We start from the raw sequence: 15,589 nt of genomic DNA, 5'->3' as shown, positions 1-15,589 counted from the left end.
TAGCAGCAACGTGGAGGTGTCTGCACAGGAGATGGTCTCAATGGAGAGGGAGAGCTTATGGAGTGGCGTGGGGACAGCTGACTAGGGAGGAGACAGGCTCAGGTCACAGGTGTGAACCTGGAAAGACAAGAGCCTCACTGAACCTCTGAGAACGGGAGGGTGAGAGGATGTTTGATGATAAAATGAAACTTTTAGAGAGGAGGAGGGAGTCGAACAATTTTATTTATTTACTTAGTTTTAACGCACATTAGCATTTTCAGAAAAGCACTAAGCCATTAGCTGAGAGAGATGAGGACAACTGAGAACATAAAGAGGTTTCGAACAGCAACTTTGGAGAGTTAGAGGCGACCGCCCAGCTGCAGAGTCACTTACTATTAATTACATTACAGTCAAATCATTTATTTGCATTTCAGCTGATTGACATGTAACATTGTTCTCATGGAGCCTATCAATTGTGCAAGCACGCATTAAGAAACCTGGCTGCCTTTCTTAGAAGCCCGCAGGGATGTAAGCATGCGACCTGCAAGTCCAGCTAGTGTGGGCTGGAGCTCAGGTTCACCCCAAGTGTTGTCTGCGCCAGGTTAACTTAATGGACTTAGAAAAACGTCGTGACAAATCATGTCGGGGGCTGGTGTTCTGGTACAGCATGTGAAGCTGCCACTGGAGACGCTGCTGTCCCTATTAGAGCGCATGTTCCAGATCCCAGCTGCTTAGATTCTGCTCCGCCTCCCCATGAATGCACCTTGGAAGGCAGTAGAACATGGCCCAAGTACTTGTGCCCCTGCCACTCATGTGGGAGACACTGGGAGTTGCTGGCTCCTGGTTCCTGGCTTCATCCTGGCCCAGCCCTAGCTTTTGCAGTCACTGGGGAGTGAACCAGTGGATAGAAGATCTTTTTCTTCCTCTGTCCTCTTCCTCCCTTTCATTCTGCCTGTTAAATAAATAAAATAAATTGTAAAAAGAATACTTACTATAAAAACCAAAATCAAATTGCATCTGATTCACATATGTGTGTGTTTGTGTGTCTGAATGTACACCTGTAGGTGCCTATCTGTAAGCTACGTGACAACTGTGTTCTTTCTGATTCTCAGATGTTTGATGTAACTGAAGGCGCTCTTGGAACGGTGAGTCCCACCCACAATTTTGAGCCTCCTCATTATGACGGCATAGAAGCGCTGACCATTCAAGGGGACAATCTCTTCAGCGGGTCCAGAGACAATGGGATCAAGAAATGGGACTTGGCGCAGAAAGACCTACTTCAGGTACTGCACGCCTTCTCCTGGTGTGCAGCAGGCATTTCAAAACCACTCAATACTGTCCATACCAGGCCCGGAAGGGCTTCCTTGTAGATATTGTTGTTGAGAGATAATGTTAATCAGGGCTTCCTCTTAAGGAATGTTTCGTTATCAACTGCCCATTGCTAACTAGGGAGACGGAAACAGTCAATATTTAATAATCATACCCTCCCGCTCAGGGCAGAATAGACACTAAGAACTGAAAGATCAGAATTCCTCCTAGGTGTGCTGATTAAATAAAATCACCTATGGTGCATAGAAAAGTTGCGGTTTCTCATTTTGTTTTTCTTTATATATACGGGTCGTAAAGTGTACCAAGTTTGGCCAAGGTAGGAGTAGTATAAGAGTTCTTATGTACGAGAGTGGAGGTTCTTCATGTCCTGCAGAAGGAAGTCGGGTTGAAATGTTTTGTCTATAAATTCAAATATGTCGTCTTCTAACTCCCACGGGAAGAGCTTGTTGACAGATGAAAATGTTCTCCTTTCCAAGCTTCCCCATACATGTATATACCTGTTGCATACATCTGTGTGCATCGTAGCTGTAACACATCTCCTGTGTTACCAGCAAGTGAAAACCCAGTGAATAAGTAGCATGAATATTCATAGAAAAATCTTGGTAACAGATGCATGCACTACATTCGGAAACTTTTTATAGGCATGTATTCATGATTGTGGTTTTATACTGAGCACTTATATATATTCCTCAAATGTAGTCCCACATTCTCATCTTCTAATTATTATGAAATGTAAAGATCACCTCTGGTCTTCTGCAAAAATCTGCAGGCCTCCATGAAGCTTCAAGTCAGTGGTTGAAGTTAGTGATTGTATGAGGCAGGCCTTTATAGTCCTCTATACACGTTGTAGTTCTCAGATTTGTTTTATTAAATACATTTTGGCCAAAGGAGAGAGATTTTGGGAAATGTTGAGATATTGACTGCCAGTGATGAGGATGTGACATTTGAAAATTCTGTAAAATTTGTGGATCTGTTAAATTCTGTACACCATTAACTTGACAGGCCTTTAATACGGAGAACAATAATGAAAGTAGACAAATTGGAGAGCAAAGTGTGTGTGTGTGTATGTGTGTGTGTGTATATATATATAAGAGAGATTCATTCAGTGATTTATTTATTTATTTATTTGAGAGGCATAGTTATAGACCGAGTGAGGGAGAGACAGAGAGAGAGGCCTTCCATTCACTGGTTCACTCTCCAAATGGCTGCAATGGCTGGAGCTGCACGGATCCAAAGCCAGGAACCAGGAGCTTCTTCTGGGTCTCCCACACAGGTGCAGGGGCCCAAGGACTTGGGCCATCTTCTGTGGCTTCCCCAGGCCATAGCAGAGAGCTAGATTAGAAGTGGAACAGCCGTTACACGAACCAGCGCCCATATGGGATGCTGGTACCAGACGAATGCTAACCTACCACGCTACAGTGCTGCTCGCTAGGTTTATTTCTTTAAAGTCACTGAGTGACTGCATAGAGAGTGATGTCTCACAGTTCTTAGGCCGTCCGTTTTTTACAGGTTTGAGCCTTCTCCATAGAAGTTTTATAACTTATTTTGGTATGACAATTTCAGCTGTGGTTTCTCTCTTTTTCCTTAGCAAGTTCCGAACGCACATAAGGACTGGGTCTGCGCCCTGGGAGTGGTGCCGGGCCACCCGGTTTTGCTCAGCGGCTGCAGAGGGGGCGTTTTGAAACTCTGGAACGTGGACACCTTTGCTCCCGTCGGCGAGATGAAGGGGCACGACAGTCCCATCAACGCCATTTGTGTGAATTCCACCCACATTTTTACTGCAGCTGAGTACGTTTTTCCTATGTGAATTTTCTCTATGTTGGTTACCCGTGTGCACATTTAACAAGTATTGTACTTGGCCGATATTTAGAAGCATTGCACGCAGGAGTGTCTTCTTGCTGTCCTCTGGTCTGTTTCAGTTGTTCTGTGTGTGTTTTGTGGTGCACACTGTGGGCACTGGCTTCAGGTCCCCAGGTTACGTGACGAGAATGTTGCTCCTGTGTTAGTACATGGTTTGTCATGGGAAGTCTGATGCCGAGTCTCTGCTAGTGATTTTAATTTTTAAAATATAATTCATAGGTGACTAATTTCTAAAGATATTTGTTGTTAGAAAGGTAACAAATTTGCCTTTGTTTCATATTTAGAACAAATTGTTAAATTTACATAAACAAAAAACAAACTTGGGGCCGGGTGCTGTAGTGCGATGGGTTAAGCCACCGCTTATGATGCCAGCATCCAAAATCAGAGTGCAGAATTCCAGTGTGAGTCCCGGCTGCTCCACTTATTTCTTTTTTTAAACATTTATTTTATTTATTTGAAAGATAGTTACAGAAAGAGGTAGAGACAGAGAGAGGTCTTCCATCTGCTGGTTCACTCCCCAGATGGCCGCAACGGCTGGAGCTGCACTGATCCAAAGCCAGGAGCCAGGAGCTTCTTCTGGGTCTCCCAGATGGGTGCAGGGGCCCAAGCACTTAGGCCATCTTCTACTGCTTTCCCAGGCCATAGCAGAGAGCTGGATCGGACAGAGGAGCAGCCAGGACTAGAACCGGCGCCCATATGGGATGGCGGCACTTCAAGTGAGGGCGTTAACCCACTGTGCCACAGCACCAGCCCCCCAGCTGCTCCACTTCTAATACAACTCCCTGCTAATGTGTCTGGGAAAGCAGCAGGTGAATGACCAAGGACTTAAGCACCTGCTGCCCATGTAGGAGACCCAGATGCAGTTCCTGGCTCCTGGCTTCAGCCTGGCCCAGTCCTGGGTGTTGCAGCCATTTGGGGAACGAACTGGAAGGTGGAAGATGTCTCTTTCTCTCTCAATCTCACCCTCTCTCCTTCTTTCTTCCTTCCCTCCCTCCCTTCCTCCTTCCCTCTGTTTCACCCTCTCTTTAATGTCTAAGAGATGTTTGTTTGCCTTATTCACAGTAAATCTTCCATGTTCCCAGCACCATTCCAGACTCTTGGGAATAGAGCAGTAAACCAAACCCCAGTCTGCAGTCTGATCAGCAGAGACATTATAAATGAGTTCAGAACGTTAGGCAGTAGCAAGTGTGATGGGGAGAAATGAGCTGGGGAGGGGGTGGGTGTTTCATGAGGCAGGGATTACCCCACAGGGTGGTCAGGCAAGGCCTCTGTGGGAAAGTGACGTTACAGAAGGGGCTTGAGGGGCTCGAAAGTGCTGACCATGGGAATGACATCCACGTAAGTACTTTGGAAAAGAAAGCGCGTCTATTATAATGTGAAGCTTTGGTCTCATTCAAATGAAATGCGATTCCTCCTGAGTGTGTATCTCCTCTCCCTGTTTCATTTGTGCACAGGCTATGTTATTTTAGCTCCAACACCACTGTGATTCCATCTATCTCAAATGCATGAGTATCCTGATGTATTTGTGTCTGTATCATTTCTTTTTTTTATGATTTTTTTATTTTTTATTTTTTTGACAGGCAGAATGGACAGTGAGAGAGAGAGACAGAGAGAAAGGTCTTCCTTTGGCCGTTGGTTCGCCCTCCAATGGCCGCCGCAGCTGGCGCGCTACAGCCGGTGCACTGCGCTGATCCGATGGCAGGAGCCAGGTACTTCTCCTGGTCTCCCATGGGGTGCAGGGCCCAAGCACTTGGGCCATCCTCCACTGCACTCCCGGGCCACAGCAGAGAGCTGGCCTGGAAGAGGGGCAACCGGGACAGAATCTGGTGCCCCGACCGGGACTAGAACCCGGTGTGCCGGCGCCGCAAGGTGGAGGATTAGCCCAGTGAGCCGTGGCGCCGGCCTCTGTATCATTTCTTTTATTTGTGCTGTTTCCTTTGAATGCTTCTTTTCATTAGATGGACGTACATTTCTAGGGTGCATCAAAGCTAGTTTATTTTGTTTTTCTGAGGTGCTTACCTTCAGTGCTTCATTGATAATATTTTTATGAAAGATGTATTTATGTTATTTGAAACAGTTGCAGAGGGACAGAGAGAGCAATATCTTAAGTCTGCTGGTTCAATCTCCAAATGGCCACAATGGCCTTTGCTGGCCCGGGCTGGAGCTGGGAGCCAGGAGCTTCTTCCTGGTGTCCCCTGTAGGAGCAGAGGTCCAAGTACTTGGGTCATCTGCTGCTGGTTTCTGAAGCTCATTAGCAGGGAGCTGGATCGTAAGTGGAGCAGCCGGGACTTGAACTGGGTCCCACGTGGGGTGCTGGAGTTGCAGGTGGCTTTACCCGCTGTGCCACAACACCAACCCCAATTATGCTGTTTTCAGGATGCACTGCTTTCCTGAAACATCACCGATTTCATGTATTTTCTTGGAAATTGCTGTGTCCTGGGCAATTCAGTGCAAGTAATGCCACTGGAAGGTGTGAACCTCAGAAACACTTTTGTCCTTCTTAATGCAAAGCTTTATTTTAGATTGACACATTGTAACTGTGTAGTTCTGGGATATCAGAAATGCTTGTAAGCGTGTGTGTTCTATGCTAGATGGCGTTTCTCCGTAGCCTGATGCTTTTTCTGTGGGTTTTCACCCCAAGACAGTGCTTCTGACCATTTCCAGCTTCCCCCTGCCCCAGCCTCAGCTCGTCCAGCCCTGGGCCCGTGCGCATCTTCCTGTGTTCACATCTCCTGTCAGTCACTGATTCTGATGTGGGCCTCAGTTTGCTGGTCAGTGAGAAGGGAACCTTGCCGTACTCAGGTCTAGTGGTGGTTAAGGGGGTGTGAGGTGTTCGTGTGTGGGGAGAGCACAGACACTGTTATGTCTGCACCTCTGGGCCCTGATACTGAGGGCTGCCATCGCTGTTACGGTGAGTGTTTGCTCGACCTATGACACCTGTGTATTGTGCTTGCACTGATTAAAGATACGTCATGCTGAGAGTCATCTCTTCACCTTTCTGCCTCTGTTCATTTATCCTTTTTTTTTTTTTTAATTTTCTGCTTTCCAGTGATCGAACCGTGAGGATTTGGAAGGCTCGCAATTTGCAAGATGGTCAGATTTCTGACACGGGAGATCTGGGGGAAGAGATTGCCAGTAATTAAACATGAATGAGGATAAGTCATGAACTAAATACTGTGATAACTATATGTTCTTTGTGGAAAATTCTGTCTTGCATTTATTAGGTAAAACCCACGAATGGGATAAACTGGAAAATATATCTGAATCCAGCTGCTGCATAGACATGGTATTCTAATAAAACTGTACTATCCTGTGTACTCAATTTCAATATTGCCCAACACATACGTATCCTACAATTGATGTTTTGCTTGATTTGCACTTCTTTATTGGCTGGATTTTTTTGTGCCTAGCTATTAAAAAAAAAAAAAACCTTCAAATTATTCAATATAAGAAGTCTGCCTCCGTGACAGTCAGAAATACACTGGAATACAGCCCACCTCCCTGGTAACGCATTTGTGCAGTCTGTGCACACAGTTGACGTGTCAAACACACTGGAGATATTAGCCACTTTGCCATCTGCTTGTCTGGCATTGGTATCAGTTTTTAGAAGGTTCCCAGATTTGAAAGCTGTTCCATGTCATGGAGAATAATGAGAACAAGATATGATCAGTGATCTTTCACTGTGTGGCATTGGCTGTAGACTACTAACAAAGACTCTCACAGTTGTGTTCAGTGCCGGCATTTCCTTGTATTGACCAAAGCTTTGCATCTGTGCTATCTATCCTCTGTGCTCAGGACTAAAATGCTGTCACATGGTTGTTTTGTTAGTGCTGTGCATATGTTCTGTGATGGGAAACATTTGATGTCCTAACAGAAATACATTTTGATCTATTTTCCTATGGAGTTGTTTCTATTATTGCCTTTTAATTTCTTTTTTATTTAATGGTAGCATCGCCTTCCCCTTTTACCTAATTTTTTATATGCTGCTAAATATATTTTAAACACACTAGGTTTGCAAACCTTGGTAGCTGTGACGAGAAGTATTATCATGAGTGGTGCGAGAAGCTATGTACATAGGTAGATTGTAAAGAGAGACTATCTTGTGTTGTATCTGAATGAATTTTTTAATGCTGTAGATTGGATTTTGCAAAAGGATGTATAATGATCTGTCTTCTCAGAATATTAATTTGTAAATTCTGCAAGTTTAATTTTTATGTAGAGTGTGTAACATTTGAAAATATTGTCTTATGTGATTTTTACCCCTGCAAATATTTGCTTGTAAATGAAGGCTTAGCTTGTGCTTAAATAAACATATTGCTATGAATTATTTCCACGCTGCTGTTCTTTCTCTAACTGTACAAAAATGGCCATTGCCTGGGTGACTCTGAGTTGCCTGTGTGTGATACAGGTAAGGGGGCGTGCCAAGTGCCTTCCTTGCTCACTAGCCATGAAATGTTCTGAAATACGAACCATGGGACATTACTCCTGAAAGGAATTAAATCAAACTCTGTAATGTAGGGATCTGAACCTAGATGGCAAAACAAATAATAAGTGATTCCCATAAATGTGAGGACAGCGGTGACCTTGGTTGCCTGGACGAGCAAGGTCATGGGGACCAGCAGGTTCATCTGCGCGGAGCTGAGAGGGTGGGGTCCGGGAGGCCCTGGGCCCTACCTGTTAGCAAAGGGTCCGCCTTATCTCTGCATGTCCAGCTGCACCTGCATTTCTCCACTTTACTTTGTGGATGGGTGCTAGTTTTCACATCAAAACATTTTTGTAATTTTATTTATCTATTTGAAAGGTGGGGGGAAGAGAGAGAGAATCTTCCAGCCACTGGTTCTCTCCCCAAGTACCTGCAACAGCATGGCTGGACCAGTCTGAAACCGGGAGCCCAGCGCTCCATCCATGCTGTCACGCGGGTGGCAGTTACCCAAGTACTTGTACTGTCACCTGCTGCCTCTCGAGTCAACAAAATAGTTTTTTTTAAAACATTTGTTTCAGAAATATCCTATAAAGATAAAACTCAGCTACTTGTTAGTTTCACTTCCTTCCTCAAAGAGGGTCCTCACTACACAGGCCAGAGAAGAGACTGAGAGATTTCAGATTTCAGATCTCACGCTGGCTGCTTGTTTCGCGGGACTGCCTTGGCAGCTTATTCAAGTGAGGCGCACTGGGCACGGGGGACGAAGAACCAGCAGGCTGCAGGTGACACCGGCCCTCCGCGTGGAGAGAGAGCAAACGCAGCTCTCGCACGAAGCCAAGGACGGGCCCCTCCCCACCTATCAGAGGCCTCCAGTCCTGACTGTGAGTCCACTGGGGGTCAGAGCTCTGCACTTGTGTAAAATACAAATTCCAGTCCCCATGTTGTCTCTTACTACTTTTTAAAAGACATGTTTATTTGAAAGTAAAAATTACAGAGAGAGGGGGAGATAGAGAGAGAAAGAGAGACCTTCCCTCTGCTGGTTCACTCCCCAGATGGCTGAGCCAGCCTGAAGCCAGGAGGCAGGAGCTCATCCAGGTCTCCCACGCGAATGGCAGGGGCCCGGACACGGGCTGTCCTCTGCTTTCCAGGCCATCAGGAGGGAGCTGGATTGGAAGGAAACAGCCAGGACAGGAACGGTGCCCATATGCCGATGTCACAGATGACGGCTGTTCCTGCTCCGCCACTATGCCAGCCCCCGTCTTCTCTTCTCAAGCGCTGAAGGCTCAGTAAGGTGGGTCTGATTTAAGTGATAAAAAAAAGGCCGGCGCTGCGGCTCACTAGGCTAATCCTCCGCCTTGCAGCGCCGGCACACCGGGTTCTAGTCCCGGTCGGGGCGCCGGATTCTGTCCCGGTTGCCCCTCTTCCAGGCCAGCTCTCCGCTGTGGCCAGGGAGTGCAGTGGAGGATGGCCCAGGTGCTTGGGCCCTGCACCCCATGGGAGACCAGGAAAAGCACCTGGCTCCTGGCTCCTGCCATAGGATCAGCACGGTGCACGGGCCGCAGCGCGTCGGCCGCGGCGGCCATTGGAGGGTGAACCAACGGCAAAGGAAGACCTTTCTCTCTGTCTCTCTCTCTCACTGTCCACTCTGCCTGTCTAAATAAATAAATAAAATAAAAAAATGAGACTCAGAATTCTTAAGACTCACAGTTTGAAATGTAAAGTTAACGTATAAAAATTTCATCCAGAAAGGGTAAAAAAAATTTTTTAAATAGTTAAGATAGTGCCTCTAAAGCTTAAAGACACATTGCTCCCAACTGTTTATTAAATGTATTCCTGATGTCCCACCCCCCAAACATAGGCTTTTTTTTTTTAAGGGATATTTCTTCTTTCAAATACAAATCTCACATTTTAGCTTAAGAATAATGGAAAACGCTATGCCTCACATGACTATGTTCTCTGCTGTGGCCTGGGAGTGCAGTGGAGGATGGTCCAAGTCCTTGGGCCCTGCACCCGCATGGGAGACCAGGAGGAGGCACCTGGCTCCTGGCTTCGGATTGGTGCAGCACCAACTGTAGCGGCCATTTGGGGGGTGAACCAACGGAAGGAAGACCTTTCTCTCTGTCTCTCTGTCTATAACTCTACCTGTCAAATAAATAAAACGGTGACCTTTGTTCCTGGCTGTGTATCCCCCACAGCTCATTCTCCGGTCACTCTGGAATTGCACACCTCTCCTGCATGTAGATTTCTTCCCTGATAGATTGCGCGCAGTTAGTTGCTGTTTGTTTCCAAGACAAATGACGGAGATGGACTGGGAAGGGTCTCCATGCTCTGGCGGTGACCCGTGTGTCAGCCATACAGAGCCAGTGACAACAGCTCATTCTGTTCCCAACACATCCACTTCCAGCATCTCCCGGGATTATAGTCTATTTCACATTCAGAAGAAAAGGGCTCTGAGAGTCCAGATCCTTCCATGATAAAGAGGCTCTGCATCATCGATTGCTAATACTCTGTGCCAGGCTTATCAAGGCCCTTGGGCCATCTCTGGTTGACTTGCTGCTTGGCTCTGCAAGAACCGCACCAGCAACGCTATGCTCAAAGTTCCTTGATTGAGGCACCGTCGTTCTTTGCTGCTCTGATACTTGGTTTCCATAAATGGGTTGGGAAAAACATGTCCTTTTGCCTCCCAAATAAGGCCCAGGTGTAACCGGATTTCTGTTGGTGCTTATCCGCTCTGCCTTCGAGAAAGCACTGTGTGGAAGGGAGCCCTGCCTGGGTTGCGGTTGCGGGAACACGGCCTGGTGGGCCCTGCAGAGGCTGCTGGCCGGGCGGCGGGGAGAAACCGCCAGCTGCCTCCGTCACTGCTGAGTTAGAGTCCCACCTTCAGGCGGAAGACTGGAGAAAACGTGAGTATGAGTTCGGGAAGCTGTTGGGCATGGTATTTCATAGAGAACGACAGGCATCTGCCAACGTTGGGCTGGTCTCTCGCGCTTGGTGTCCTGGGAAGTTTCTTGTTGGAGCACACCATCACAGTGTGGCCTCACCTAGAAAGAGGAGGTCGTCTCAAATTGGGCAGAGCCTAAGGTACACATGTGAACTGCAGTGAGGAGGGCGTCCCGCCCTCTGGAGTCAGCAAGCTTCAGAAGGGGCTTCCCGAGCAGGGCTGGCCCATGGCTCTCGCATGGGCACGCCACAGTTGGACTCACCTGGCGGGCGGGTTAGAGCCCAGAGTGCCTGCTGCTCCCCCCGGTGTTTCTGATTCGCAGGGATTTGCTTTCCTGAGTTCCCGGATGACGGTGCAGCTGCTGTGAGCACCCGTGGTCTGAGCTGATTCTGTTCCCCTCCGATTGTTCCGGAGCCTTGTCCAGAACAGAGATGGCTTGGAACCCCTCGCTAGTCCTTGGTCTGTGCATGGGAAGCCCCTTGCACACCCCCGTGTGGCTGGGTCAGCAAGCGTGCAGCCCCTGCTGGGACCACAGAGGGAGGCATCCAGCTTGGGAACTGCAGCGATGATGGACACGTAAGGTCGGGGCACGTCGACCCCAAGCCTGCCACAGCTTGGCATTCCCCAGGGTGTGCGATGCTCAGTGCTCTCACTGCTACACTTGGCCGTCTGGGGTTTCTTTCCCAGCCCTTGAAGTCTCTGTTGCTGACTCCGTGTTACCCAGCAGACCGACCATGGCCGTCTGTGTAGTGCAGAAGAAGCTGTCGGGAGCAATCTAAGGAGCCTGGTAGGTAGCTGCTCTCTTGAAAGTACTGGGGGTGGAAATCAAGGGCTGGCGTGTGTCTGCATTTATGGCAGGTGAACAGAAGCTAAAGGTGGAAATCAAGGGCTGGCTTGTACCTGCATTTATGGCAGGTGAACAGAAGCTAAAGGTGTTCACGCTCTCTGAGCGCTGCTTGCATTTCAGGATAAGAGGGTGGGAGTCACTGAAGAGGACTGTGGCCAGGCTAGTGAGTGACAGCCATGTTTGCCGACTTGAGGGAACTGAGCTTTGGGTCACTCTGGGTAGGCCAAGAGAGATGGCCACATACACCAGGAGCAGATGACTCTGGGGGTAAAGGGTTGAAGGAACTGGGAAACTGTGACAATGCTGGAATAACCCAGGTGGGTGATGCAAGGTGTGAAACAGACCAGCAGCCCTGAAAGTCCGAGGGAAGACCCTGGCTAAGAGAAGTGGGCCCCATGGGCCTGGTGTCAGGGCATGCAGAGTCAGGATGGGTTCGAGGGTGGAGATCAAAGAGCAGAAGTCTTCTTTGCCACCTCTGTCACGTGCCGGGTTCAGATCTGGACAAAGATAAAGGGGGACTCTACGTGGCGAGGCCGTCGTGTGCTTGTTTGGCCCTGCACAGCGTCTGCGCACTTGTTCCGTCTTGCACTTGCTCCATTCACTGCAAGTCATCTGTGACATCTCACTTCAAACATGACCTTGCTAGGAGTCCTGATGCCCCAGTACAGAGCCAATTCCTCTACAGCAGACAGCCGGGTCCCTCGTCTCCCCATAAGGGTGTCAGTTTGTAATTAGTGTTTGATGTCCGTGCCATCCGTCTTGACCTCCGACTTCCTGAGAGAAAAAGCTGTCTGGTTTTGTTCAGCCTGTGTCCTCAGCGTTAGACCCAGAATGGGAGCTCAGTGAGTATTTGCAGGATGAGAGAACGGATTTGTGTTAGGGCCAAGTTTTTTTCTGGGTGGGGCAGCAGATGCGTTGTCCTCGGGCCAGTTTGGCGAGATGAAAGGTCAAAAGGTAAAACTGAAGGCAGAGGTTGACAGTGTTCAGCTGAGTATTTGCTGTTGGGCTTCACGGCTCTGCCCACACATCAGTGGCTGCCAGTGTCAGCTTAATCTGCCAAGACGTTCTGTTTTAAATGGAAGCAGTGAAAATGTCAGGACTGGAAGAAACATGCTTATAGGGTGGCAGAATTCCCTACTTCGGGAAAGTGTGGCCACTGCAACGCTGTCACTAAACTCAGAAGGGAAGAGTTGTGTTTTATGAGTTGCCCACTTGATTGTAAATCGCGACAAACTATAAGGAAACAGTAACTTTTCCTCCTGTACTAGAAGTTGCCAGTGAAAGATGAGGACTTCTATGAATGAATTTCTTCTCTTCCATTAAGTTATGATACACTTAGGAGAAGAATCACTGTGTTCCTGAATCTGAATATAGGAAATTCATGAAATCTGTATACCTTAAATAAAATTTTAAAAAAAATGGAAAGACAAAAAACACCCCCCCACACATACAAAATTAGATGACAAAAATGTCAAAAAAATCATGAAAATGATCGTGGCAAGCTAGGAGCACTGTAGAGAGAATGCTTTCCTGTTCACCACGACAGTGCAACAGGAGGTAGTGTGGGCTGCATATATGTCTTAGAATTTCCCACCTTCAAAGAGAAACCCTATTGGGGTGAGCACCTGGTCTTGCAGGTAAGCCCTCTGCAGTGCATACTGGAGTTTCTGGGTTCAGCTCCTGGGAGGCAGAGGTGGGGTGCAGGGAGTTGGGTTCCTAACACCGCTGTGGGAAACCTAGACTGAATTCCCAGCTCTTGGCCTCTGCCTCCCTGGCCACTGCATATATTTGGAAAGTGAACCAGTAGGTGGGAGATATCTTTGTTTCTCTCCCATCTCTCAAATACTCTTTTTTTTTTTAAAAGAAATATTAACCATATGAGGAGTCTTCCGATTCATGGAAATGCATATTATGAAGAAGATATGCATTGATTTCTTTTATTTTTTTGCTTTTTTAAAACTTTTATTTAATACATATAAATTTCCAAAGTACAACTTTTGGATTATAGCAGCTTCCCCCCCCCCCCATAACCTCTCTCCCACCCACAACCATCCCATCTCCCACTCCCTCTCCCATCCCATTCTTCATCAAGATTCATTTTCAATTATCTTTATATACAGAAGATCAATTTAGTATATACTAAGTAAAGATTTCAATAGTTTGCACCCACACAGAAACACAAAGTGTTAAGTACTATTTGAGTACTAGTTATACTGTTAGTTCACATAGTACAACACATTAAGGACAGAGATCCTACATGGGGAGCAAGTGCACAGTGACTCCTGTTGTTGATTTAACAACTGACACTCTTATTTATGACATCAGTAATCACCCGAGGCCCTTGTCATGCGCTGCTAAGGCTTTGGAAACCTCTTGAGTTTGCCAACTCTGATCTTATTTAGACAAGGCCATAGTCAAAGTTATGCATTGATTTCTAAATTTGTTGGCACCAAAACAAACTAATCGTTTAATTCAATTTTTTCCCCATAAACTCTTTGAAGTCCCCTTGTATAGGGAAGACTTGAGGAAAAAACTGAACACCCCACAGCAGTTGGTGTAGAATTTGCCAGTGAAGCCAGTGCAGCCTGATGTTTTCTGCTTTGGAAGGCAGTTTGTTAGACCTAGTTCACTCAGTTCCCTTGATAGATGTTTGCCTGGTTGGATTGCCATGTTCTTGTGTGGATTTCTGTAGATGATGTCTTTGCAGCCCTGTGTTCACAGCTCTGGTGGGTAGAGCTGGTGAGCTGGTGATAGTTTCTTTTGTTATCCTTCTGATGTCCGTGGGATCTTTGACGACGTCCCCTGTTGCATTTCTGATGTCAGTAATTTCTATCTGCCCCCTTGTTTTGCTTAGCCTGGCTAGAAGCCTATTGATGTTGCTGAATCATTTCGAAGGAACAGGTTTTTGTCTTTGTTTTGCTCTACTGATTTCAGCTTCATTGACCCCTGCTCTAACTTTTATTATTTCTTTTGTTTTGCTTCCCTTGGCTTTAGTTTGGTCTTTTTCAAGTTTCCTAAATTAGAAGTTTAGGTTACTGATTTCAGATTCTTTCTTATTTTCTAATATATGCATTTGTGGTGTGCATTGCCTTCTCAGCACTACTTTTTGCCACATCCCACACTTTTGATGAGCTGTACTTTCATTCTGAATTAAGTACAAATTTAAAATACTGAGATTTCTTCTTTGAGCCATCTATTATCTAGAAGTGAGTTGTTTGATCTCCGGGTATTCAAGGATTTTTCAACTATCCATCTGTTGCTGATTTGAATTTAGCGTAATTCCACCGTAACTTGAGAGAAGACACTGCATGACTTCTATTCTTTTGAAATGGTTCAAATGTATTTTATGGCCCAGAATGTGCACTCTCTTGACAGAATGGGTGGTCTGCCGTTGGTGGGCACAGTAGTCTCAGGGTGCCGACTGCACCATTGGATTGGTGCCAGTTACACTCGTTGGTGTTGCTGCCTTCGACTGTGCCCTGCCTGATTTCCTGCCTGCTGCCTCCTGTTCATTCCTGATAAAACAGTGTGCGAGAACGTCTTTGTCTCTGTTTCACTTCTGAAGGGCAATTTCAAAGGATATACAATTCTGGGTTGGTTGTTTACTTCCTTCTCAGTATGTAAAATATTTCACTGAACTCTTTGTGTTTGCAAGAGAAATCAGACTTAATTCTTACCTTTGTTCCTGCATAAATGAGTCCCTGCCCCCACCCCAGTGCCGCCTTTCAGGATTGTCGTTCATTTTTCTTTTTCTGTAGTTTGAATACGATGTGTTTATGCATAGGTTTTTGGGGACGTGTTTTCTCCTTGGTTTGCTGTTTGGTATCTGATACTAATTTTGGGAAAATTCTCAGGCATTAGTATTTCAAATATTTTTCTGTTCCTTTGTCTCTTCCCTTCCATATTCCCGTTACGTGGAAGTTACGTCTTTTTCAGTTGTCCCGCAGTTAGTGGATATTCTGCTTTTTTTCGGCTTTGTTTATCACTTTTAGGGGTTTTTATTGCAGTGTTGTCAAGCTCACAGGTTCCTTCCTGAGCCGCATCCACTTCCATGGACTGGTGAGTCCATCAAAGGCACTGTTTGTTTCTGTTACAATGTTTTTGATCTCTAGCATTGCTGTTTGCTTTTTTCTTAAAACTTCAGTCTTCTCATTTCCTGTAGTCATTTGTTTTTTCCTATTGTCGTTTTTTCCATTACAATCCTTAGCAT

General features: G+C 46.4%; 1 protein-coding gene across 20 annotated transcripts in view; it reads left to right on the top strand.

Annotated features, from left to right (window-relative positions):
- The window catches only part of KIF21A (kinesin family member 21A), a 177,680-nt gene extending 170,185 nt beyond the window's left edge, over nt 1–7,495 (top strand). For all 20 annotated transcript variants that reach the window (XM_070049648.1, XM_070049647.1, XM_070049638.1 and 17 more), the window contains 3 exons: nt 1,092–1,262; nt 2,897–3,096; nt 6,218–7,495. In XM_070049648.1, the coding sequence (XP_069905749.1) occupies nt 1,092–1,262; nt 2,897–3,096; nt 6,218–6,311 (465 nt within the window). In that variant the 3' untranslated portion in view covers nt 6,312–7,495. The remainder of the gene's footprint in view (nt 1–1,091; nt 1,263–2,896; nt 3,097–6,217) is intronic.
- Nucleotides 7,496–15,589: the final 8,094 nt, after the last annotated feature.

The sequence above is a fragment of the Oryctolagus cuniculus genome, chromosome 9, assembly GCF_964237555.1.
Source record: "Oryctolagus cuniculus chromosome 9, mOryCun1.1, whole genome shotgun sequence".
NCBI lineage: Eukaryota > Metazoa > Chordata > Mammalia > Lagomorpha > Leporidae > Oryctolagus > Oryctolagus cuniculus.
The sequence above is the reverse complement of the archived record's forward strand: the minus strand, read 5'-3'. Positions and strand labels throughout refer to the sequence as shown.